At 39.4% G+C, this 27259-nt stretch overlaps 2 protein-coding genes across 5 annotated transcripts in view; one reads left to right on the forward strand and one right to left on the reverse strand.

Moving 5' to 3' along the window:
* The window catches only part of LOC105391118 (phosphofurin acidic cluster sorting protein 1), a 106306-nt gene that overhangs the window by 47289 nt on the left and 31758 nt on the right, over nt 1–27259 (forward strand). For all 4 annotated transcript variants that reach the window (XM_048630116.1, XM_048630117.1, XM_048630118.1 and 1 more), the window contains exon 2: nt 18588–18809. In XM_048630116.1, the coding sequence (XP_048486073.1) occupies nt 18588–18809 (222 nt within the window). The remainder of the gene's footprint in view (nt 1–18587; nt 18810–27259) is intronic.
* LOC105381802 (NADH-quinone oxidoreductase subunit B 2) lies at nt 591–10659 on the reverse strand. The gene is made up of 5 exons (XM_048630363.1): nt 10598–10659; nt 7518–7716; nt 2273–2400; nt 1174–1399; nt 591–769 (listed from the first exon to the last, which is right to left on the reverse strand). The coding sequence occupies exons 1-5, from the start codon at nt 10657–10659 to the stop codon at nt 653–655; spliced, it is 732 nt and encodes a 243-aa protein (XP_048486320.1). The 3' UTR covers nt 591–652.

Here is a 27259-nt window from a genome sequence, read left to right on the forward strand (position 1 = left end):
TAGCCTCTCTGAGCTGACCCTAAGGAAATGGCAGATGTCCGGAACTGCGCAGTGTATGCTAATAGAGATTTGTGCGACGGAAGTTGCTGAGACATAGATTCATGTTGCGTCTGTATGTTTCCTGTTTGGAACTCTGTGCGGGTTAATTACAAGAGCGCCGTGTTTTGTTGTTTATTTGTGTTACGAGAAGCGGTTTTGTTTTGCTCTAAGTGCTTGCAATTTTGCGTCATTAACTAATGTATTTTAGTAGTTACAAATTGATGGTACAAAGTATAAAACATTGAGAACACAGTACCTCAGCCTTTCCCATATTCCTTACTTTACTCAAAATTCAATAGTATTCCTCTCTAATAGGCCCTACAGTAAATAATGGTAATGGTGGCAATAGGTATAGGTATAGGTCTCAGCGCATATAAGCATTACGTAAACGGATCGCCTTTTTTCTACTGTCAATCAGGGGTTCGCGGCGAGCTCGCGTTAGAACGCGCTCCCTGCAGACAGAAGACAGAAAAAAGAGGCGATCCCTTAACTTTAAGCTTATAATATGTGTGCGGTGACCTTCACACCTCTAACAATCCAAAACACCTTCATCCAAAACCCAACTTTATTCCTCTCCCATACAATGACAACTACATCAAATAAACATTAACCTTCAGTGTCGGTACCAGTTCTGCACGTTGCGCATGCGCTTGATCTTCCGCTGCAGCTGCAGCATGCCGTACAGCAGCGCCTCGGCCGTGGGCGGGCAGCCCGGCACGTAGATGTCCACCTGCAATGTGGACTCAGCTTTAGGTGAACAAAATACACAATTGATATCTTGTGATAAGCTCACAAGATATAGAATCTCATTGGGGATTTCATTGAGGATTGATGGACCATCTATTATTTAATTTTTTGCGGAGTTGGATCCTGCCCCTGTTTAATACCTATTGAACCTTTGGTGTAATCCTCTAGTGGAAAATCCCGTCCCAAGCTTTAAATGGTCGAAACTCCCACACAACACTGGCGTCTGAGGTTTGCGTGGGTTGTTAGGGTGACATCAAACATGAAGATATGCAGGTTTCACGATGTACTACTTCGCCTTAAGTGGTGGAATAAATTTGCACATGTTTGAATCAGGAGCATAACCCGTTTAACACCACTTCAACTCTCTGATAAAACTTCTCCACTCACCGGCACAATCCTATCGCACCCGCGCACCGTCGAGTACGTATAATGATAGTACCCTCCCCCGTTAGCACAACTGCCCATCGACACCACCCACTTGGGGTCGGGCATCAGGTCGTAGGTCTTGCGGAACATGGGCGCCATCTTGTTGGTGACGGTGCCGGCCACGATGATGCAGTCCGTCTGGCGCGGGGAGCCGCGGAACACCATGCCGAAGCGGTCCATGTCGTATCTGGGGAAAGAGTGGCGTGGGGTTGAGGGGATGGAGAAATTGGGGACTCAAGAGTAGGCATCGATTGATAGAGCGCTGACGGTGATGAAAAAGTTTAAGCGATTATAAAATTCTATGGTGGTCCACTAATATTATACTTAGTTATTATGACAATCGAATAAAGTTGCAAGATGTTACGTCGATTAAAGAATGTTTAATTTCATTAAGGGATAACCTGGAATAAAGAGGATAAGTTCCTTTCGAGGCCATTAGGTAGCCTGCACCTCACCATCACTATTGTAAATAAAGTACACCTCTGTACCTATTTCAACATCATATTTCCCAGTTATATTTATCTATTGTCCCATGTGATATCGTGCTTATCGAACCCTTATAAGACGTTCACAATCAATTTATCTCGCGCTCTCTATTTGCTGCACAAAGAAACCCATTTGCCGTAATGGCTGGTGTTTTTCTCGAGGGCCCTAACGATGGATGTGGCCCGATTCTTTTATCACAATCAATTTATCACTTTAGGTCCTCGCCACGGAAGGCACGGGCTGATAGGACGAGACGTTTTGACGTCTGACCTCGCGCGGTGACTTGACGTGAATGAATAGCGTTATCGTGAGGATGTAGCTCCTTGACTTAGTTTTGAGGCACATCGACAGCTGAAAGAATGTGACCCAAATTCGACGAATGAACTTGAATAAATGCATTTGGTAGTTGTTGAACATGGGTGGATTGATATGGATTTGTCTTTGTTTTTCTTTGATGTTTCTTTATCTGATCTGATTACTTAATTCTAGCTCTTGTAGATTTCGAGGTAATGGATCAAATACCTTATGGATTGATAAATAGCTAATGTGTCACTTCGCGGTGGTGGTTCGGTACCTGGGGGCGGCGTAGTGCATCATCTCGAGCGCGCAGCAGGCGAGCCCGAAGGTCAGCGGGTACAGCGAGCCGCGCCGGCCCCAGTTGATGATGTCGTCGGCGCGCGCCACCACCCACTCCGCGATCGACTGGGGATAGAGATGCAAAGTTATTAACTTGTCGAATGTGGAACGGTAAAAGAATTTGGCACATTGGCAGTTACCTCATTTTTTGACTCAACCCTGCCTCCTAACTCCTAGTAAATAGTACCTAAATTCTAGAAGTAATTTTTTTCAAAGATAAATGCGGTTGTTTTTAGCGGAAATGAAATGAACTTGTAGATTAAGCAGGGTCACAGGAGTCAAATAATATATCCTCTATACTTCTTAGCGTATGAATGATAACAAGGCTGTGTCATCATGATGAAAGGATTATCCAAAAAGCGTGGTAATAGTGTTCGGTTCAATTCAACGCCAGTTATTATTATGTTGGTGCAAATTTTATATCTCCATTAAGTTAATCGGCCGAGTCAACAGGTCAGTTCGCGGTGACTCGACATAGAAAGTGGCAAACTAGTTCACGCCATGAATAAATCAAGATTTCTATTAATTGTGGTGCGTGATGTAACGTCAGGTACATCCGATTGATTGCGCAAGATCTCGAAGTATTGGCAAGTAGGGCATTAAAGGTAAAAAAAGAGATTCGAAAAAAAACATAACTTTAGCCACTTTTAGTATCTTCTCTATCTGATAAAGTTCCCTAAAATGTGTCAAACATGTATTGTATAAATGTGAGTGCGATTTTGCTTGGACTTTTTATAATTATCTATAGTTTACTTAAAGTTTAATACATGTTCAAAATGAAACATCGATTGATAATCTTTTTTAACAGATTTGTGCTTAGGTAAGTAAAGGGTTTCATAACTCTTTGATGGACTTGTACCAGTCTCTATGAAAATATAATTAGCGTGACCGTAATTAGCCAGAGCCTGAATTAAAAAGAATGATCGATATTATTTAAGAGATATTTGATTACTGTATCGGATGCCCTATTCAGGGAAAAGGTTAATTAACGGCTTTGTTGATTTGCCGTCGAAAGAGATATTTGATCAGAAATCTGTTGAGCCATTAGCTAATTTGTCACTTTATAGCTTATAACTTCAGTAACATTTTCCAGTAATTATATACTATGTTGTGTTGTGGCTATATTGATTATCCAACACAGTATATTATTATTAAGTTGTGTTTTCACGTTTAATATTAATCTCCAGCAAATTGGGTTCGTGGTCATTTAGGGTGAAACTAGTTAAGTTAAACACAAAGTACCTTTTAAAGGATAACCATTTGCATAATCAGAGTACGAAATTAGCATAGAAATGCCCATAGAAAGGGAACGGTGTATACGGCAAATGTGAGGAATGAAAAGAGATGGAGTATCTTTGCTCTCAAAGTACAGTATCTATAGCTGATTTTAGTGGAGATATTAACTTAAAATAATGTTAACTAAAATACAGTCACGAGCAATGAAAAAGTTTTAGTGACATATGTAATGTCAATGTCAGGTGGAACATTTTCATTGCTCCTTAGCACTGTGGCAAATTTACTGCTTTCCACACTAATACCTCCAACTCTCTTGCTACTTGCTATGCGTTGATATTATGCGTTTTTTAAATGAATTTATAGTCCATTCAATAAATTTATTTCATTAAACCTACGTACCTAACTGATACGGGTTGTGTGCATGTCCATTCTGTGTGTGTTTGCGCTGTGTTTGAACTTTGTCTTAAACGCTCGGTGGCATAATGCCTCCGATCGTAGATTACATCCGAATCTCAATCTCCGTTGAAAGGAAAGCGCTTGTTATCAGCGGAAATTGTGGCGAGGCACGCCAGACACCCAGCTTGGAACACTGGGGGGCTTATGGTGAAATGGAACAGCTATCGCTGTAGGTATCGCGATAAATCTGACAGTAGCTGTCACTTCTTGCGTTTGTTATTGGTTAATTTGCAATTGATTTGACAGTAGGGTGCTTAGTATACGGCCGGCGTACCCTGGGCAATTTTGGGCATTGTCTGACAACTAATCTGATCGGCTAATCCTTGAATCATGCTGACTAACGCAGTCCAGCTCTAGTGATTTTCAGCGATAAGAGCAATTTTAAAATTGGAATCACATAATTATTTGATAGTGATAGCGATAGCAACAAAACTTTGCAATGTGGACTTGTATTAAATTAATTGTGTAAATGTTGAATTTAACTGAACAGTGCGTCAAGGGGTGTATAGTATTTTATATTACTGAAGCTTTAGAGAAACATTTATTTTGGAAACACTGAACACCCGATTTTACAGTACATTGTAAACAAACGGAGTTTCGTAAAAGCTCAACTTCCGTCGGGAGCTAACAAGCTTTCCACCTCGATTAACTCAGCCCAAGCTTTTTGCTGCTCATTACAAGAGCTTATTGTTATATTCGTTCCCCGTGTTGAGAAGCTTTTTAATTAAACGCTTTTTTCGTAACGGCAAAAGTATAATCTTTTAAAAGCTTTTGCCATTAATAGCTTTCGGGGTAGTCAATCTTTTCTTGAATTTGGTTTGAGGGGTTTGCTTTTTTAAATTAACCATAATACCAAATAATATTTTTGAATTCACGTTATTAAATTAACTTTATGCTTTAGTTTGTAACTAGCTTTTCCCGCGAGCTTTCAATTATTTTCATAATTCTTTTGAAAATCACCAGACTGTTTACAAGACGACGATAAAGTCTTGTTTACATTTAATCTACCAAATTTCCATAAGTCTACTTGAATCTTACCAGGGAGCCAATTCTCAGGCACATACTCCTCTTAAGTCTGTCACTTAATTTATCAGTGACCGGTGTAAAGTCGTGTGGTGGAGATTTGGTTACCATCAGCCTGGAAGGCAATTTTCAACAAATCGTCGTTCGAGTCTAGTGTTAGAATTTATTGCAAATTGGTCACAAATTTTATTGCATTATGACGCGCCTCTTTCATACGACTTTAAAGGCGTGTGGTGGAAAATTCTCTACCAGGTTCCCGCACAGGTCATCGACCCTGTAGCTCCTGGAGGCCTGGAGCGGCCGGGAGAGGTCGATACTGCTAGGCAACACGCCGCCTTCACAACAAACTGAAAAACACACCCTTTGGAGAACCGGGTGGTAATTTTATAATGGGGATTATGGTACAAAAGGTTTTAACGTTATAGGGAAATGAAGGTTCGCTTAGTAACTTATAAATAGTTGGGAAAACGAAGGGATAAGCATTTTCTACCAGCCAACCTACAGTAAACAAATAATATACCTACTTACTTAAACAAAATAAAAATCGGTTTAGCCGTTTGGGAGTTTTTTTATCACAGACAGATACACCACAGACACGTTAAACTTATTACACCCCTTTTTCCGTCGGGGGTTAAAAAGGTCGCCTAAACGAGGTGAGGTTATTCGCAACATGCGCCCGGCTAATGGGACAGCCCTCGTGAGCGAGATGAAGAGATGGGATCTAATTTACGAACGTGATCGAAACTAGGAGCGTTAGGGTTGCCACCTGCGAGTGCTGGAAGTGAAATGCTAGTTATGTTAGTACAATAAAAAATCCCCAATATAGGGTAGAAGTAAATTAAATAAAGTAGTAAGTAGTATAGAATGATACTGCTCCAGCCAAATACCGATCACTGTTGTTGAATATTCTTATTCATCATCATCAAAGTCGGTACACCATAGAATGGGGATCATGACCATAATCATTCAATGTCATTTTTCATTCAATTTTATATAGCCATTAATGTCACTAGACACCTACCAGCTTTTGAACAGGTTAGACTGAAATACCACGACGTGGCAGCCCTACTAAACTGATTACATACGATGTGATTCCTATTATTCTGAGCTGAGATCGTGTGATTGATCCGCCGAGCCTCGATAATTCCCAATACGACGATATATATGGAGGTACCTATTGTGGCCTGTATCTGACCATCAGTCACGATCTAATATACAGGGTGATAAATTTAATGATGTAGTAAGCTGAAAGAGGGAGAGAGACAGAGAGTGATTATGAAAAAAAAAAATAATTAACTTTAATTCTACAACTTTTTGATACTCTTGTTTTTTTTACTACATATATACTTACCACAAAAATACAATTCCCATAGTAAAAAGTCACGTGACCAGCAAACTTTCTATAGAATAGCTATTATAAGTTATATTTAAAAGCTGTAGTACAAAAGTTGTTTAGAATGCCCCCTGAGTCATCCGATTTGGCTTACTATACTTTTTTTCAACATCCTGTATAAACCTACGGGACTCATTCTATAATAATGTAGGTATAAATACGATACGTGGTCGATTTTCATCCCCAAATGAAGATTATCTATACAAGTACCTACTTGTTTGTTTGTGAATAGGTCTTGTTGATCAAAGTGTTCTGATTGCTTATAAATCAAGTTATCAAAAGGCCTGTCTGAGCTAATATTGGTTGGAGAATTACCTACAGCTTTGTTAAGTTCGGTCTTGTTAATATCGGAAATTTCATTTATTTTGCCAAAATGCTATTGTTTAACTTAATAATCTTGTGCCGAAATTTTCCAATAAATGTACTTAATTGTATTTCTAATAATAACATTAATAACATGATTTCCAGCGGTTGGTCCCGTGATTCAATGTTACGGTAAATGCGCGGCGTTGCGGTCTCAGACTAATTCAGCGAAAGTAAATCCAGCAATAATGGACCGAGAAAAGCGAAATTACCCTGCGGTTTACTTTCTTCCTTTTTTATCAAGTTAAAGAAAAGTTATTTGAATGTGTAATAAAAGGGAGGTAAGATTAGTAAGGATAATAAATGCAGAGAAAACTTCTTTGGTTTAACGAGTATCTTGAAAGTAACCACAATTTGCTAATATAAATCGTTTTATACTTACGTTATGAATGTAAATCTATAGGTATAACGTATGAATGTAAACTTTGATCTAACGGAATGTAGGCCGAGATGCCCGAGATTAAACTGTTGTGGTGCTCCTTACGATAGGCCTATATCCAGCAGCAGACGATTACGGGTAGACATGTGGTCCACCAATCCGCACTGGACCCGCCTGGTGGACTAGGCGTAAAACCCTTCCCTTGAAGGAGGCCTGTGACGTGATGGATCGTGATACTCGTGATGATGAATGTATAGGACAGAGTGTTGTGGCGCTCCTTAGCAGATCCCTATCTATATCCGTGGACGATAAAGGCCGACGATGTTCACGAACCTCCCCAGGATAGTGGAACGGAGAATACTTCCGCTTCTTATCAGGCGTATTCGGCTTAGCCCCGTGCGGCAGCACCGGCGGCGCGGGCAGGCGCTTGCAGCTGGCGTGGCGCAGGTGCACCCTGGTCGGCGCGGGACCAGGGTTGAGGACGCGGGGCTGGTAGTGGACGGAGCTTGGGTGGGACAGGAGGGTTGGCAACCTGTGGGTGAGGAAGCTTTTAGCGGTTGGTGGGAGGGGTGCTATCCTGGCCGGCAGGGGACCAGGGTTGAGGACGCGGGGCTGGTGGTAGATGGAGCTGGGATAGGAGTGGTGGCGGTTGCTGACGGTTGGCAGCCGATGGTTGATGGGGTGTTAGGGGTGCTATGAGATAGTCATGTTTGTGTCTGTAGGTGAGTGTGATTCTTGTTGTGTAGGTGTATGTTGGTAACGTAGCTAATTTCGAACGTTTTATTGGAATCTAATGAATTCTATATCGCTCTTGGTTTTCAAATATCATATTTTTTGGGTTTCTACTCTTGTTTAGGTTTATTTTTTATTTCAGAAGGTGTCTGTCTCATCACGACCCATTACGTCCCCACTGCTGGGGCACGGGTCTCCTTCCAATGAAGGAAGGGTTTAGGCCTAGTCCACCACGCTGGCCAAGTGCGGGTTGGTGGACCCCAACACAAGCAAGCTTGTGCTGAGAGAGTTGTCGGGTAAGTGGGCAACCCGACTGTCAGACGTTTTCAAGCCGCCCGAAGGCCTCTGACTAGGCTTAACGACTGCTGCCGAAGCAGCAACCGGGACCCACGGCTTAACGTGCCGTCCGAAGCACGGAAGCGTCCAGAAAAGCACCACTTGAAATTGGTCACCCATCCAATGGCTGACCGTGTCAGTTGTTGCTTTACCTCAGCGATCAGTTACGATCACTGAGGCCCGCTCGACTACGGACGCTTCAAAGGTGTCTGTAATTCGCTAATTTAAACCTTTATAAGTTTATGTAAAGAAAATATTTATAAAGGTTAAATTATAATATTTATTCGTTATCTCCCTTTGGCGTGGTAACATGATTTGATAGATAAAGCTAACGGAAAATAAGGTTCAGAAAGGTTTGATGAACTTCCCCCGAGACTCGCTTTGAAAGAATGTTCTGTGAGTAACGGGTCTCTTTGATGTTAATTTCCCTGATGTCCTTGAGTATTTTGTTAGTTTTCAAATAGTTAATATTCTCATAAAGGTTTTTGGCGCGTAAAATTCACCCTTAATTAATTTGAAATTAAAATATTGAAGCTTATTTGATTGCTACGGATTACATCGGTCCAGCGAGCCGCAGGGCCCCCCACTCTAAGATTACCTATTCCGTGTACACCCCATACAGACGATTAGGTATATCCCTATATCAGATCACCTCTTGTTTACTCGGCAGATGTAGCTAAGAACCTACATTATAGGTATTCTGAATTGGTATTTACCTCGCGATCAAACCTCTCAGTGCCGATCCATTATGTAGCATCGTGCCGCCTAAAATGGTAATGTTCCGCGTATGTATTATTATTATTGTAATATAAATTGTATTTTTGTTGACTACAACAGTAATATGTCAGTGGCGGGTGACAGTTGACTGACGTGTGCGGTGCGGTAGGAATTCGAATGAGGTTAGGTTTTTTAGCTTTGTTGGGTTTTGAAACTGATTTATGTCCCTTGGCCATAGGCTATAACGCGAAGATGTTATTATTCTGAGATGCCAAATTAGTTTATTTATAGAATATATTTTTTAAATTTAAAATTGGATTATTAATTACTTACTTTACCTCTATGTCTTCAGATTATTTATAAAATTAGATCATAATAATAACACGGGGTCACTGCTCGGCCTGACTAGGACAACACGCCATGACGAAGGGATTTCCTATGACGCAGCATGACTCGCCGCGGCGAATCTATTACCACCACCCTGGTATCCTATGCCACCCTAGTACCCTGGTACACTGGTAGTATAAATTAATAGTATAGAATTATCCTACAAGTATTTAATTTTTAGACGCCTTATTATTTAGCATGCTTCCTGTAAAAATAAACAAAAAACAATTTACTACCTATTTAAATCCAGCTTACTGTAAGACCTGAAAACACTGCGTTTAGTTTTACAGTGATCTGATTTGTTTAATGTTAGCTTCCCTTTTGAAGTCTGCTTAAAAACCTTCCAGTAAAAATCAACCACCCTTCCTAGAAACGAGCCTAATACAAAAATAACTTGGTATTAAAAGTATGTTTTGTTCTTATGTAATAAGAAGACTGTGCCCTGGACGTTAAAGTTTTACAGTAATGACAATAAGGTCGTGTTTCCCGCAGCAGATGTTCCTCATTTTCCCAGCTGTCGCATTCGTCCATTATTCAGAACAGCAAAATAAACTTCTATCAATTTTATCCAACAATATTTTTTCGTCCCTTTTCGCAAAACTTTTCCTTTGAATTTGTCTTTGTTCCTCAAAGAAAGTGACAAGTATTCTTCTTACTTGGCGTTTTTTTGTAAGTTTAATTTAAATTAATTTGTGTTTTCTTTGAAATATCTTTTGGAATTTTTGGCCATCTTTGTGATGTAATGCGTAGAGCGGATATCAAAACAAGTGATATTTAAGCGACGCGAGCTCGCCGCCGTGCAGCGCGATGACCTGTCTTGTTCACCAACTGAGCTACTCTGGGTGACTATTCCAGCAGCCGCGTTGCAATTAAAGTACGATCTACACATAATAGGTTCATATATTCCCGGTGACCGTACACAAGTATCGAATCTAAGTACCTACGCTAACTTAGTTACAAATTTTATCTCAAATAATCCTCTTGATAACTATCTTATGGCGGGGGACTTCAACTTACCATTCATAGAATGGGAGTATAGCGGACCTATTTATAATACTGGGGGAACTTCTGTCGAAATTCAATCTCTTGCAAAGGATTTAATTAATCAATTGACTCTCAGTGGCTTCTTACAGCATAACATGATTTTGAACTCCCATAATAAAATTCTAGATTTAATACTTAGTAACTTTAATATTGAGTTGACCAGATGTTCGTCTCCGCTAATTAAAGAAGACTTATACCATCCATCCTTGTTTATCGATGCCTCAGATATTACCTTGCCTCCCTTAACACATGCACCCATTCGTAAATATAAATTCTTTAAAGGCGATTATGCATCAATCAACTCAAAATTAAATGAGACAGATTGGGAGACTGCGTTTCTTAATAAAACCACGGATGAGGCTATTAATCTATTTTACGAACGTATTTACGAGTGTATAGACCTTTATATCCCTGTTGCTATAACACATAAAAATAATAACTTTCCTGCCTGGTACTCCACTAGTTTGGTAAAAATTATTAGAGAAAAAGATAAGGCCCATAAGAAATGGAAGAAATACGGTAACCATGACGACTACCACACGTTTTCACTGCTGAGAGCTCGTTTCCACCGAGTACAGCGTGCCTGCTACAATAAAATGATATTTAATGCTCAACATTCGATACGGAACAATCCTAAAAAACTCTGGAACTTCGTTCAATCAAAAAAGGGGTCTAGTAAATATCCAACTTCACTTACATTAGGTGACACACGTCTATGCACTGGTCCGGACATAGCTGATGGTTTTAATAATTTCTTCGAGAAAATGTTTTTAGATAAACTTCCTCATTATCCCGCGCTTGATTTACCTCCGCCACAAAATGGAACAACTGATTTTATTAGTACCATCTCAATCAATGAAGTGAAAGTTTTACAGCTGCTCAGTGACTTGGACACTAATAAAGGTTCTGGCTGTGATAATGTGGCTCCCTTTTTTATAGTTAAATGTGCTAAGTCAATATCTAAACCACTAACTTTAATATTTAATATGTCTATAAATGAAGGTGTCTTCCCTACTATTTGGAAAAAAGCTAGAATCGTGCCAGTGCACAAGAAGGGGTTAAAAAGCAAGGTTGAAAACTATAGACCAGTATCTATACTTAATATTTTTAGCAAGATCTTTGAAAGAATCGTTTATGATGCCATATACAGTGTAATAGCAAACGCGGTACCTGTTGAGCAACATGGCTTCTTAAAAGGTCGCTCCACTATCACTAATCTCAGCATATTTTCTAACTATATTTTAAGTAATATGGAAAAAGGTCGTCAGGTTGACGTGGTCTACACGGATTTTGAAAAGGCGTTTGATCGTGTGGACCACGCCATCCTGATTCAAAAACTTGAAAAGCTAGGTATCAGTGGTAACCTTCTCCGTTGGACGGAATCTTATCTCTCCAATCGCTCTCAGATGGTAGTTGTTGGTGGCTACAAATCGAATTACGTCACTATTCCGTCGGGCGTGCCACAGGGATCTCTTTTAGGGCCCCTCCTGTACAATTCTTACCTCTATGACGTTTATACATGTATTAAACACTCTCGGTTTTTGATGTATGCTGATGACACGAAATTATACACAGATATTACAAACATACAAGATGCTTCAAAGCTACAAAACGACCTCTATAATTTGGAAGAATACTATCAGCGTAACCGCATAACAGTTAATGCAAAAAAGTGTAATATAATCTCCTTTGGTCGCAAAAGACAACCCATTATCTGCAATTATACTATCAATAACGTTCCTTTGGAGAGGGTTTCACTTATTCGGGATCTCGGTGTATACCTGGACACAAAATTTTCTCTTATTCAACATATTGACATGATTTGTACTAAGGCATATAAAACTTTAGGTTTCATTATGCGTACTTGCTCAGTTTTTAGCAACTCGATGTGTATTAAGACTGTGTATTTTGCTTACGTGAGAAGTATACTTGAATATGGCTGTAGTATTTGGTCTCCCAACTACATCATTCACAAGCAGCATATTGAATCAATTCAAAAGAAATTTATTTCATTTTTGTGTTACCGTACTAGACGCTCTTACCTAAACTATGAAGAAGGATGCAATGGTTTTCACCTGTTATCTCTGGAAAATAGAAGGATAATGCTGGATATGATGCTTCTGTATGACCTGATGAATTCTCGAGTGGATTGTCCGGAGCTGGTGGGCCGCGTGCTGTTCCTTGCGCCGCGCCGCCGCACGCGCCGCCCCGCGCTGCTGCACGCGCCCCCTCACCGCACCAACTACGGCCTCAATGAACCTCTTACTCGTCTAACACGGCTATACAATAAACTATTTGGCGAAATTGATCCTTTCAATCAATCAAAACCAACCTTTCGTAAAAATATAATAAGAAATTTATTGGAAACGTAACATCTCCTCTAATTATTTTTCGTTAAGTGGGTACTTATGAAATTATAAACTAAATGTATATTAATAAATTTTGAACTTCTTTGGGTAGAAAAAATTATAATCTATTAAAATTATATATTTATCAATGGTATTTATATAAATATATTTATCTATTTATAGTATATATTTTTTATATGCGTATGTAAGATGTATGTATGTATTATTATAATTATTTGTATAGGAAATATGAATTGTTAACTTGTTGCTTCTTTTTTATTTTATTTTCTTTAAATGCGTAAATTAAAATACTGGTTTCTTTTGTAAGTTTTGTAAGTTTGTAGAACTACTTAAGTAGAATATTTCTGTTTGCTCAGTACTCATCTTTTGTTTGTATAAATGGGGTAATCTATTATTGGCTATACAATTTGAAACATGTATTAGGCTTTAATTTACTGTAATATGCTGTTGATTACCTGAATAAACCAATAAATAAATAAATAAATAAATAAATATTGCAAGCTGCACTACACACGGACGCTGTGAATATTTATAAAAGCTAGACTTGCACAGCGTGTAGGCCCGTGTGTAGGCAGGGGGGTCACTCTACCCATAACACAGGCTCTGCCTAGCTTGGGGTCGGATGGCCGGGTGTGAGATGTCCCCACTCTCTAAATCGGCGAACGTGAAACAGTGCTCACCAACCACGACTCTATCTTGTTGTATTGACAATTCTTGTTCGTTCGTTCGTCTCTAAATCATTAGAGACTGACCCCCCTGGATCTGAATGCGGCTGAAATTTCTGTATAAAATGTATTACGTTACCGTGTGCGGAAGAATATCATAGCATAGGTCCGGACGTAAGAAAGTTGCAGTAACAAAATTTTTGTGGACGTTCTCTAAAGTTCTTACTTTACCTTGAGTAGATTGTAATTCTTAATAAAATATATCAATTTATTTCCATAAATAATGTTATTATACACGACGACGGAAATAAAAAAAATAATCTGAAAGTATCAATATAGTAATAAATACCTCACGTTCACAAAACCGTATTTTTTCTCGTCGTCAAACAGAAATTGACTAAAAATATAGCGTAGTTGGCCGGCGCCCGGCACTGGATAATCTAGTTACTTATCGAGTTAGAAATTTAGTTGAGTTCGCTAGTGCTGTGCTCGCGCAAAAACTAATCATCGAATTCCGATGAAACTTTATAGTGAATTTTTCAAACTTTTTATGTGATGAGCAAAAAGGGAAAAGCTTAAAGAGGGTGACTCAAGAAGTCGACTTCATTCATTCTCAACAACTTTTTGTTTTACAACTGTAATTTGCATTTTTTGTTATTCATATAAGTAATCTTTGTTGGTCACGTGACTTTTTTACTACCTATGGGAAAGCAAAAAAAACAGCCGGCAAGAGATACGGACGTGAATCCAGGACCAGCTTTAGAAGGCTTTAGTGTTATTAATCGCACGCAGTATTAATAATTATTACTAATACATATATTTAGAGTAGATAAATAACCGGAAGTAGCACATCACTAGAGGTCGCCCTGGCGGGAATTACCCTGATTGGTTTCTATCTTGTCTCTGGACAACTACAACTAACAAGTTTCCGGTACACTTCTCTGTAATTACTTATTACCTTATGAGCCTTCCCGTACCGTGAGCATCAATGTGATAAAGTTATTATTACATTGGACATTTTCATTACTGTAAAAAGGGTTGTATTGTATGGTATAATCTCTTTTAGTTACCAAGCTATTCAGGAAAAGGTCGATGTTATACTGTAATTTGGAAGAGTTCCACTTTATTAATCGCTTTATACTATGTATTGATAATGTTATGTTTTCATTATTCCGAAAATAGCCGAATAACAGTGAAGGAGCGGTGATAATCAATAACCAATATCCATTAAAAGTGTACTCGTGCAACTTAATTATTTTGTAATCTGAAAGGGTTAAAATTTACGGTTAGAAGCTTTAACATAATTTAGCCAGACAGAAGAAATACCAATTTTAAAAGCGTCACTTACGCATTTTTTATTTTTAACTTTATTTTTTCTTAACTTATGTTTGTGTGTGTTTGAAACAAATGAATTTTCTTTCTTTCTTCCAAATGATTAAACCCTTATCCTAACACACGCTGCAGTAGCTCACTATCAGCTATAATATAATCCACAGTACATGGCTAGTTGTCACGGCCATGTGTTGAAGTGGTTAGGGCCATTAGAACCAGGCAGGTTGCGGGAAGCAGGGCAGTGCGGCGTCTTCTATCCATACTTGGGCGGGAGAAACCTACTGACCTGATACTGATTCTATCATTTCTTAACGCACATGCTAGAAAGGAACTGGGTTTTCGTATAAAAGTGTCAATTTTGGAAGGGGAAAAGGGTTACTTAATCAATAATGTTCTCATCTAATAATGTTATCAAACTAGGTTGAGCTCTTACATAACTTTTTATCGACACATAAAATTAAACAAAATGCTCTCCAGAAGTCTGAAACTATAATAACTGGCCATTCAAAAATTCTTTCTAAAATTTTCTTCTCGGAAAGATTTTTAGCTTATAAAAATAAACGACTGAAATTCCATTTTCAAACGGCAACATTCCTCAGCTGAAATTACATTACTCGCTGAAGTGGCCGGCTTCAATTTGCTGAAATCTTGGATTGCTCTCTATTTCTGGTTTCTGAAAATTGGAAACTAGCTAGATATTATGGTAGGTATAAATTGAACTTAGGTACCTACTAAGCTATAACATTGTTTATTTAATGTATCCTGAGATAAAAACCACCAACTTATGTGCCAAAGCACAGGCCAAAGGCTTGGCGAATATGAAATCCATGAAAATGTATGAGTTTTTTAAATACATTTCCTTACAGGGTAGAGGTAGTTGTGGTTACATCGGTTATAAGGGTTGTCTAATAGAGAGATGGCTTTAAGCAATAAGGCCGCTCTTTTGTGTTGTTTTATTTATAAGTTTTAATTTTGTAAAAAATACTTTAATGGTGCAAATCCACTGGGAAAATAGATTCTAAAAAAACCTAGAACCTAGTTCTACGAGTACTGCCTGTTCTGTGCTTTGGATTATGTCGATATACTAAAGTTTACACAAAATACACGTCATTTACATGAAATAATGTTTTTCATGATATTTAACGTGAACATGTTTGGAATAATTTCTACGAGCAAATAAGCCGCTGAAATTCGTGGAAACTCCATTGAGGTTTAGATTGAAAAGTAAATATTATTTCTGCCTACATTTTCTGAATAAAGATTTGTACTTGTTCCGAAAATGTTTTTACGTTTCGACTGTACGGAGTATAATTAAGTTTCGATACGCCTACATTCGCTCTAATTATTATGTTACAATAGCATTCTTAGCATTGTTATTGTAATTTAATAATTCATCTGGTTCTCAATCGGCCTCATAATTTGCAATTCGTCATATCGATTCACCATCACCATATTTAAATGTATTTTAAATTAAATGTTGAACAAAAGTTGCGTAATGAAGGGATGTACGGGTCTTGTATAATTTCGGTTAACCATTATTCTGTGCACGGACGGGGTACATTCAATCTTGTCGGAATTCAGTCTCGAGTAATTTAATTTTAATCCGAATTGCGCAGCCATCGTAGACATAGTACGTGGCGAATTATCATTATCAGTATTGTCACGCATCTGCTGTGTTGTGACTGGTAAATGCTATTGGCGTAAAACAATAATGATCGTTAAAATATAAGCGGGAGTCAGTCACAGTACGAGTACTCAATATGTACATTCAATACACATGCACACAATATGTACATTCAATATACCTGAGTCCGCGTTGTTCTATGGCACAATCACAATATAAGCGCCCAGTTAGTGTTTATTACTACAACCTATACTTTTATGTTAGTCCCAAATTGCCATGTTTGTCGCCAGTGCACCAACACTCAAAGGTAGTTAAAACAATAGTACTGTGTGATTTAGGTACGGTGGCCTGCGCCTAAAAGTATACAGGCGGAGTTTTTAAAATAGCGATCCCTGATGATGAAGCCACCAGCTACATCTGTTATAAATCTGGGGACGTGTTGTGTGTGATGTGTGTAGCAGTGGTGTTTATGTGGATGTGCTTGAGCTGCATGTGAGCTTGAGATCGCTATTTTAAAAACTCCGCCTGTATACTTTTAGGCGCAGGCCACCGTACTTATCCTTTTAGCAATGATTTGCAAAGTATACATACCTATATGCCTCTGACAAAGAAAAAACACTTTGTCCTCGGTGTCCCTCATCCTACCAGCGGAATGAAGGGCGTCCCACTTACAAGTAGATATGAAGCAATATTGCGTACAGCTTCATAGATATTGTAGCAATTTCTGGGAAGCCTTAGCAATATCTGATACAAAGCTGTGTGTAACAAAGGATCCCTCTTTATTGTTGAAACGTAGCCGTATTCGCACAATATCCACATTATGAAGAAAGGATTTCTGACTTATATTGCTGTTTGCTTATGTCGTTACGTCGTACATATTTCTCGTTTCTATTATTTTCCTTCATTAAATAAAGCAATAAATTGTTGAATTAGATAAAAAATATACTTACATAAAAGTTTGTTTAGCTAAATTTTACTGCAACTTGTAGTTCATGCATTTTAGCATGATTCTTCAAATTATAATCCTCCGTCGGTGTTAAGTAAAATACGAATTAGGCAATAATAACACCAAGTTTCATACCTACGTACGTTTGGATCGATTTTAATTAAGAAATGTATCCAATCTCACAATAACATTATCAAGTAAATATTGGCTGTTCCCTGTTTATTCAATGAGGGTAACTGTTTGGCTTTCGACCTCATTATTATTAATTAGAGATTTGTTAAACTAGACTCGTACGTCGCTAATTGGTAATTTGTTTACACGTTCCCCGATTATGTGCCCCGCTTTCATAATAATCATTTGTATAATAGATATGTATTTATGTCGTATGTACTTTGTTTAGCGTTATGTAGTGATTTCCGCGGATGGGGAATGTAGGCTGATCAGGAGGAGCCTCCATTTAAGATTTATTCCTGGGCATCCACAACCACATGCTAATGACCAGCTATCTGTTAACATGTACAGGTAATTAAGGGTGTCTCATGCTATACCTACCTATGTGTCTACCTACTCTATATTACCTATGTATTACCTTTTATTTGAATAATTTAATCTATATACCAATGTGTGACTTTTGCATGTAGATATAACTTGTGTTGCTCGAAAAAATATAAAAGACTTTTGGAAAAGGCCAAGAAGAGTATGAATTCATATTCAGTGAGGTTTCCTCGGCTTCCAATTGGCAGGTTTTCCATGTATAACTTTCCATAGTAATGACTAGAAAATTCCTTTTTATTTCGTGTTTCTGAGTTCGGTAAGGCTTTACGATCGAGGTTGAATTCTCCCTAACATGACCTTTGATTATGTTAAGCATTTCTTCAGATGTGGGTAGGCAGTTTGTACGGATTTTGGAATGTTCATGTAATACAATTATGTTAATGAAGTTGGTGAAATGTAAAAGTAACGCCAGCTGAAACTATATTGGTTGGCTAGGTAATATGAAAACCGGTGTAAACAGAATTTATAAAACGTTAAAGGGTCACAATTTTAAGCATCGATTTCGAATGGATACTTTGCTGTCGTATGTCGCGCTAATGTCGGCACTAAATCTTTGTCTGTCTCTTTCTGTCCGTATACTGTCAAAGCAAGGAAGCCATAGATTAATGGCAGCATTAGCTTAAAGTTCCTTTGTGCAACTCAGTGAAAGTCTCCAAATTCTCCATCACTACAGCACACCCTCCTCTTCTATTCCAGACTGTGCACACTGCGCATCACGCGCCTCCGAGTGTGCGGCTCGCTGGGGGACGCGGGGGGCGGCGCGGGCGCGGGCGCGGGCGCCGTCATTCTCGCCGCGCGCATGCACAGCAGCAAGCGGACCCTACGGTCTAATGACATAGTGATCCCGCCCATGGACGTCGAGCTGGACCTGTGCTTCTCGCTCCAGTACCCGCACTTTGTGAAGAGGGATGGGAACAAGTAAGTAGATCATACAGTTCAGATAGACTATAGCATCCCTCGATCCTCCTGCTTATTTCCTGGCCGCCCGCATGCACAGTAGGCAAGCGAACAGTACGGTCTAATGACATAGTGATCCCGCCCATGGACGTCGAGCTGGACCTGTGCTTCTCGCTCCAGTACCCGCACTTTGTGAAGAGGGATGGGAACAAGTAAGTAGATCATACAGTTCAGATAGACTATAGCATCCCTCGATCCTCCTGCTTATTTCCTGGCCGCCCGCATGCACAGTAGGCAAGCGAACAGTACGGTCTAATGACATAGTGATCCCGCCCATGGACGTCGAGCTGGACCTGTGCTTCTCGCTCCAGTACCCGCACTTTGTGAAGAGGGATGGGAACAAGTAAGTAGATCATACAGTTCAGATAGACTATAGCATCCCTCGATCCTCCTGCTTATTTCCTGGCCGCCCGCATGCACAGTAGGCAAGCGAACAGTACGGTCTAATGACATAGTGATCCCGCCCATGGACGTCGAGCTGGACCTGTGCTTCTCGCTCCAGTACCCGCACTTTGTGAAGAGGGATGGGAACAAGTAAGTAGATCATACAGTTCAGATAGACTATAGCATCCCTCGATCCTCCTGCTTATTTCCTGGCCGCCCGCATGCACAGTAGGCAAGCGAACAGTACGGTCTAATGACATAGTGATCCCGCCCATGGACGTCGAGCTGGACCTGTGCTTCTCGCTCCAGTACCCGCACTTTGTGAAGAGGGATGGGAACAAGTAAGTAGATCATACAGTTCAGATAGACTATAGCATCCCTCGATCCTCCTGCTTATTTCCTGGCCGCCCGCATGCACAGTAGGCAAGCGAACAGTACGGTCTAATGACATAGTGATCCCGCCCATGGACGTCGAGCTGGACCTGTGCTTCTCGCTCCAGTACCCGCACTTTGTGAAGAGGGATGGGAACAAGTAAGTAGATCATACAGTTCAGATAGACTATAGCATCCCTCGATCCTCCTGCTTATTTCCTGGCCGCCCGCATGCACAGTAGGCAAGCGAACAGTACGGTCTAATGACATAGTGATCCCGCCCATGGACGTCGAGCTGGACCTGTGCTTCTCGCTCCAGTACCCGCACTTTGTGAAGAGGGATGGGAACAAGTAAGTAGATCGTACAGTTCAGATAGACTATAGCATCCCTCGATCCTCCTGCTTATTTCCTGGCCGCCCGCATGCACAGTAGGCAAGCGAACAGTACGGTCTAATGACATAGTGATCCCGCCCATGGACGTCGAGCTGGACCTGTGCTTCTCGCTCCAGTACCCGCACTTTGTGAAGAGGGATGGGAACAAGTAAGTAGATCATACAGTTCAGATAGACTATAGCATCCCTCGATCCTCCTGCTTATTTCCTGGCCGCCCGCATGCACAGTAGGCAAGCGAACAGTACGGTCTAATGACATAGTGATCCCGCCCATGGACGTCGAGCTGGACCTGTGCTTCTCGCTCCAGTACCCGCACTTTGTGAAGAGGGATGGGAACAAGTAAGTAGATCGTACAGTTCAGATAGACTATAGCATCCCTCGATCCTCCTGCTTATTTCCTGGCCGCCCGCATGCACAGTAGGCAAGCGAACAGTACGGTCTAATGACATAGATGAACCTGTTTATTGATAAAGTATAGCCTCTCTTGTCTTGGACCCCTGCTTATTCGGCTGTGTTTGAAGTAATCCGGACGGACCGCGGTCACGATTTAGACTTATCATATTTGTAATGGTTATGGTACCCTCAAAGCACAACATCACCCATAGTTTTGCCCATCCAATCCATTGACTTACGAGATTCCAATACATCCTTCGGTGAACTCCCAAGAAGTTACTGATATAAAAACGAGTATTAATTCAGCATGTTTACAAAATTCAAAAGCTTTGAAAGTTTAAATCGTCTTCGCTGAAGCATTGGAAAATGATGCTATAAAAATAAAAATGTAACGAATTTCTAAATGGCGCTCGCACGTGCACGATATAGACGTTAAACGTTACGTTTACGGCGCCGCAAGTTTACATTCTCGGTTTATAGCGAGCAGAGTGAATTGCGCGTGTAAAAGTGAGTATGTAAACTTTTTACAGTCGAGTGAAAATGTAAACTGTAGTAGAAATGCGAATATATCTTGTTGTACGACGTGAACAATACATCATAGGATCTATTCTGGATAGTTCAGTTTCAATATATTTATTAATAAAAAAATCACACAGGAAAAGTAATGAAGCAGTACAAGAGTGTTTTATAGTGTGCCTGTATATGGTTGTGTATTATGTGTATGTCGGAAACGGATGGTGTTATGAGTTTTTAAATCAACCGAATCGGTTAATATATGCAAAGGTAGAGACGCTAATTATTTGCAATCATCCCGGGAGGTAACAAACTTTTTAAATTATTTGATCTAGATATTCAAGTGGTACTATTGTAAGATTTAATATGAGGAGAGCTCGTCCACTACAAAGCTAGGTAAGTATATTGTAGTGAGTACCTCTATCTTCTTCCTACAATATACCTTATATTGCAGAGATGACTCGACGACTCCCATTGTGCCGTCTCGTCTAGACGAGATATCCGTCACATCTTTTTATCATGCAAATACAATGGGTAGCTGATTTGTCTACTCAGTTAAACGCAGTCTCTACAACAATTACAGAAAGACTAGGCGAGTTTGCTAAGCGGATTTCTGATCAGGAGCGGGAAATACTTCATCTGAAAGCCTCTCTGCAGCAATCTCAAGCAATAATATCTGCTCAAGACCAGTACCTCCTAAAAAATGAAATTGAAATCGCCGGCGTCCCAGAAACCGAAAATGAGAATATTGAGCACATAGCTATGGTAATTTCAAAGAGGATTGGCGTTGATTTGAAGAACGAGGACTTAGACGACGTCTTTCGAGCTGGCCCTCGCCGTGTCACATCTGAAAACCCAGCTCATCCAGAAAAGTTGCCACGGACTATAGTGGTCAAGCTGGTTCGCCAGACAAAGCGCCGCGAGCTGATTAAAGCTGCCAAGTCTCGGCGGAATTTAACGTCAGAAGGAGTTGTCAATGCCCCCCCACACAAACTCTTCATAAACGAGAGGCTTACAAAGGGCAACCGGATATTATTTCGTGAAGCAAGACTACGAGCTCGTCAGAATGGATTTAGATACTGCTGGGTTAAAGACGGATCAATCCTCATTCGAAAGGTCGACAAGTCGTCAGCAATCACGATCCGCAATCTGGAGGACCTGGACAAGTACCTGCCGATCCCCAAGGCCTCGCAGAGCGAAACTTCTTGATTTTGAACTAAATTCTAATTACTATGTTTTTGTATATGAATGTAACCTTGTACTTATATATCTTTACCTCACTCCCAACTCTATCCCCACAACCCCCTTTTTATATTATGTTTATAGTAACTACCATAATACTGTGTCCATCTATGTGAAAGAAAACTTTAATCAAAGCAAGAAATCGTGTTTTAAATCACGTACTAGGCTACTAAATCTATTTAAACCTGAAGAAAGCGATAAATCAATTCTAATTCGTAATCTGAAGAAGTGGTTCGGCGAAGAATCAAATGTTTTAAATTTTCGCGATGGCTAACTTGCTTCTAGAAATGGAAAATAACATTGATGCAACCATGTCAGTTCCTTGCCATACCGTTTCTAACCCTACTGATTGCAAATCTTGTTTTAGTAGTCAACACAACTTCAAAGTTGCCACTTTTAACATCAGAAGCATTCAGAAAAACTTTGACATGTTCTTAATAGACATCAAAAGACTAGGAATCGACTTTGATATTATTATACTAACTGAGTGCCATTTAACAGATACAGTTATTATAAGAAGTCTCCCAGGTTATAACTAAGTAAGTTTTCATACGAATAAGTTTATAAACAAAAACGGAGGAGTCATAGTTTATGTTAAAGCTGACTGGGACGTCAACGTATCTGAGCCAGAAATTTTGGATGCTAACTGTTTGGCAGTGGAATTTCCAAATTCATTTTGCATATTCGGCATCTATCGTTCCCCATCCTTTCAAAATCACGACAACTTTATTTTCTCTTTGGATGGAGTCCTTGATTCAGCTCGACGAAAATCACAGATTATTCTTGCCGGAGATATTAACATTAATATCCTTACCGAAGCTATGAATAATAAAGTCAATGAATACCTCTGCTGGACTGCTGAAAAAGGTCTAAAACCCGCAATCACTAAACCAACTAGGGAAAAGTCTTGCCTAGATCATATTTTTGTAGGATGTAAGCTGGACAGCGTTGGTCTAGTATGTACCACAAGTGCAACTGATCATCATTTAACTATGGCAGGAATTTCATCTGTGGTAAGGCGACCAAGGCTTTCTCGCTTTCTGCGAAAAATTGATCACAATGCCATCAAGGCTGAGCTTAACGAATATGACTGGTCCCACATTGATTCTATCGATGTATCTGTTATGGCTGAAAAATTCACTACTGTCATTGACGACATTTGTAAACGCCACACCAGGATAGAAAAAGTTAGTCGGTCAAACCACAACCTTAAAGAATGGATAACACCCGGTTTAATGAGATGCATACAGCATAGAGACAACCTCCACATGAAGGTCAGACAAAATAAAGAAGACTCGGCACTCTTAGTGACTTACAAACGATACCGAAATTTCTGTAAAAAGCTGCTTAAATCCTTAAAGTCCAACTATGAGAACCAATTACTAACCGAAAACAAAGACGATCCTAAGAAACTCTGGCAGTCTATAAAGCACATATGCGATCTTAATTACGGCTGTACTTCCCCCTCTCAACTCCTTGAGGCGAAAGACACCATTCCGGAGTCTCTTTCAGCGTGCAACGATTACTTTGCCAGTGTGGGTTGTCGCCTTGCTTCTAAAATACTGGAAAAGCTAAATAAATCACAGGAGGATCTAGCAAATGAGGTGGAGCTTGCCTATAATAGAGACTCATTTTATCTTAGCCCAACAGACCCGCATGAAATTGACAGTATCATTAGAGGTTTGAAAATTAGTAGCGCTCCTGGGCTCGATGGATTCAATACCAGGTTAATTAAAGAAATAAGCCAATCTGTTGTAACGCCATTATCGCGCATATTTAATCTCAGCATAGAGACGGGAGTATTTCCGTCGTGCTGGAAATTGGCAGCCGTGGTACCCATACACAAAGGAGGTAATAAAAAAGAGCCATCGAACTACAGACCCATATCACTTCTGAGTATTTTCTCAAAGTTGCTGGAAAAAATTGTGAATAAACGTCTGGTAAATTTTTTGGAATCGAATTTTCTTCTATCTTCGAATCAATTTGGCTTTCGTCAAGGGAAATCCACCGAAGATGCTATCCAGCGCTTGGTATCAGGTGTTTCATCTGCACTAGACAAAGGCGATGCATGCATTGGTGTCTTCCTGGACTTGGCGAAAGCCTTTGATACAGTGTCCCCTCTCATCTTGCTGAAGAAACTCGAGTCCCTCGGAATCCGCGGTGTAGCTTACGACTGGTTCAAGAGTTATCTGGCCGATCGCAGACAGTGTGTAAAAATAGGTAATCACATTGCAGACCCAGAAAAAAATACCTTTGGAGTCCCCCAAGGCAGTATTTTGGGTCCGACTCTGTTTATAGCCTACATTAATGACATTACCACTCAGCTATCCGGTAACGATAAAGTTGATGTCGTCTGCTACGCTGATGATACAGCACTAGTTTTCAGAGGTTCATCGTGGCCAGATGCTTTTAATGAGACTCAACGCGGACTTAATATAGTCTCAAAATGGCTATCAAACAACCTTCTCACCTTAAACTCCACAAAGACAAAATACCTTTGTTTCCACAAAACTCGTGCCTCATCTCCTCCGCTCGTCCCAGCACTAAAAATTCATGTTTGCGATGGGCTAGCTGACACGGACTGCGGCTGCAGCACAATTGGAAACACTACAGCCATAAAATACCTTGGTGTCATGATTGACGAAAGACTTTCCTTTAAAGACCATGTTCTGGCTCTCTCTGGCAAAATTAGAAAAGTTATTTATGTAATGAAACTTCTGAGAGATGCAGCTTCCAAAAATGTTCTTCTCCTGGTTTATCAGTCTCTGTGTCAATCATTACTCTCATATTGTGTGACAGTCTGGGGCGGAGCAGCTAAAACTCTCATCATAAATCTCGAAAGGGCACAAAGAGCCGTCTTAAAAGTCATGCTGAAGCTTAAGTTTCGCCACCCTACTCACCGACTATTTGAAGATGTGAAGTTGCTAACAGTTCGCCAACTCTATATCTTCCGGGTATTACTGGCTCACCATAACATAGCCTCAAACGAGTTATCTGCACAGAGCCACAGGAGAGTTCCAAGACTGTATGTCCCACGTGTCTACACCGCGTTCGCTAAACGATTTAAGTACTTCGCATTCCCATTTATTTTCAATAAGGCTCTCGCTAACTGTGACATACAGGGTTGCACTAGAAATGAACTCAAAATTCGTGCTAAAAAGTGGCTTAATGCATTAAATTATGATGACACAGAGGCTCTACTACTCATCACAAGTTGACCACAGGTCGCTTGATAGATGGATAGATGATGGATAAAGCTAATTAAATATAATAATATACGCCTATATATACATATATATATATATATTTATCTATTTATTTATATCCCCCCCCCTCCCCCTCCCTGTATTACTTTATGTTTTATGTTTTATAATACATTTGTAACCACAATCCTAGACAGCAATAATGTTTTGGCTCTTAACTTTAAATTTAACAGTAATTTTTATTTTATTTTATAATTTGTTTAAAGCATGGTTAAGAATAGCTCATAATTATTATTTTTTACTTTGTTTAATTCTTTTTTATCACAAACTGTCAAATCTTTTGTAAATTGAACCGGGAGCCCGCGTTACAGGTTTTTCCTAGTGCAGGTCCCACTGTGTATTGTTTTCTGTGAATACTTTTTTTTTTTTGGCTAAAATAAAGAATTTTTTTTTTATCAATAACATACCATCGTTTAAATGTTGCTCTTTTATTACTTAGATGTCGTGAGACCAGACGCGCACTATTCTAACAATATTATATGAAACGCTTATGTATTATACAATTTATTTATCATTATCAATCATGAGTAATCATGCGTACTCAAGAACCTTTCTCTACAATAAATAAAAAATCTGCATACATAGTAAAATTATATAACTATCGATAAATTAGGAAGCCAAAGTACTGCGGAGCGGTCATGCGTTATAAGACTTTATGTAATAAAATGTGTTAGTGAAACCACGCAGCGAAATGTATGGGTTCTTGAACGTTTTCTATATTTACAAGTCTTCGTATTAGTTGCTCGATTGGTTGGAATGTTGCGTGGCAATCAAGACCTGAAGTAATAGTTTACACGAGGGCCAAAATTAAAGAAACAGTATGCCTTATAAAGTACCGAGTGTAGGCAGCAATGAGCCTCTATCTTCTTAACTTGTGTTGGTCTTATCTTAGGTTGGCATAACATAGGGACCGCAGGCAACATTTTTTAAATCATTGATAGAATTTTCTCTATGATACCTTCCATTCTGTTCTATTCTCAAGTATTATCTGTGGGGGTGTTAGTGTCTACACTTGGGTCACTTGGCACCTATGATACCTTACATGGGGGGTCATCAGATACATAATAATGTTCATTTCACTAATCTAGTTCGATTCAACAGCAGATCAGGAAATTGTAAAAATGGGTTTCTCTTTTACAATCATTTGACTGTAAAACTGCTATTTCAATAAACTATTTAGCGGTTGTTAGAGGCCGGCAAGAAAAACAAATTCGGCGTTTCCTTCGGATGTTGATTGTAATTAATTGATTTGAGTTATTTAGCGGTTTTCATTAGGGTAATTAGGGGGAAAAGTGTGGGAGCGGTGTTAGCCCCAAATTGTTGTGGCTGCGAAAGCGCGGTCGAAATTCTTACGTTTTTTGGTAAGTGATTTTTTGGGCATGGAACGTTGCAAAGTCGTGTGTAATGTAATTATGATTATTATACGGCGAAATTAAACTCTTAATTTTATAAAGGGTGACATGTGAGCCTGTTGTTATACTAAATAAGGGTAACAACGTATTTTTTGTAGCTGCTTCTGAGCAGAATAATAAGTCCGTAGGTACTTTTATTAACAAGTAAATATCGTCACAAGTACACCTACTAGCTTTCAGTAACTTTAGTTTTTTGTTTTCTTTTATGCCTTTATGTGATATTTAGGGAAATAATATACGAGTTTGCTGTTCACCATTCTTCTATTCGGTAATAGACAACCTAAACATATAAACAAACTTATATATCAAAAAGGTCCAAACACCACATTCCTCCCCTACTATTTACAAAACAATATAAGCAACTTAAAAATCAATACATCCTTACACATTAATCCAACTAAAGTAATAAATCATTAACAAAACAAAATCAAATAATTA

Source organism: Plutella xylostella, chromosome 25 (genome assembly GCF_932276165.1).
Source record: "Plutella xylostella chromosome 25, ilPluXylo3.1, whole genome shotgun sequence".
Taxonomy (NCBI): domain Eukaryota; kingdom Metazoa; phylum Arthropoda; class Insecta; order Lepidoptera; family Plutellidae; genus Plutella; species Plutella xylostella.

Excerpts from the sequence above, each read along its gene's own strand:
- LOC105381802 (XM_048630363.1), bottom strand. The coding sequence starts at position 10,659 with ATGGGTGCATGTGTTAAGGGAGGCAAGGTAATATCTGAGGCATCGATA. Across the intron at positions 2,401-7,517 it reads CGTTCCACTATCCTGGGGAG|TCGATCGCGGAGTGGGTGGT; the intron begins GTTCGTGAACAT and ends CTCTATCCCCAG. Across the intron at positions 770-1,173 it reads GGTGCGATAGGATTGTGCCG|GTGGACATCTACGTGCCGGG; the intron begins GTGAGTGGAGAA and ends TCCACATTGCAG.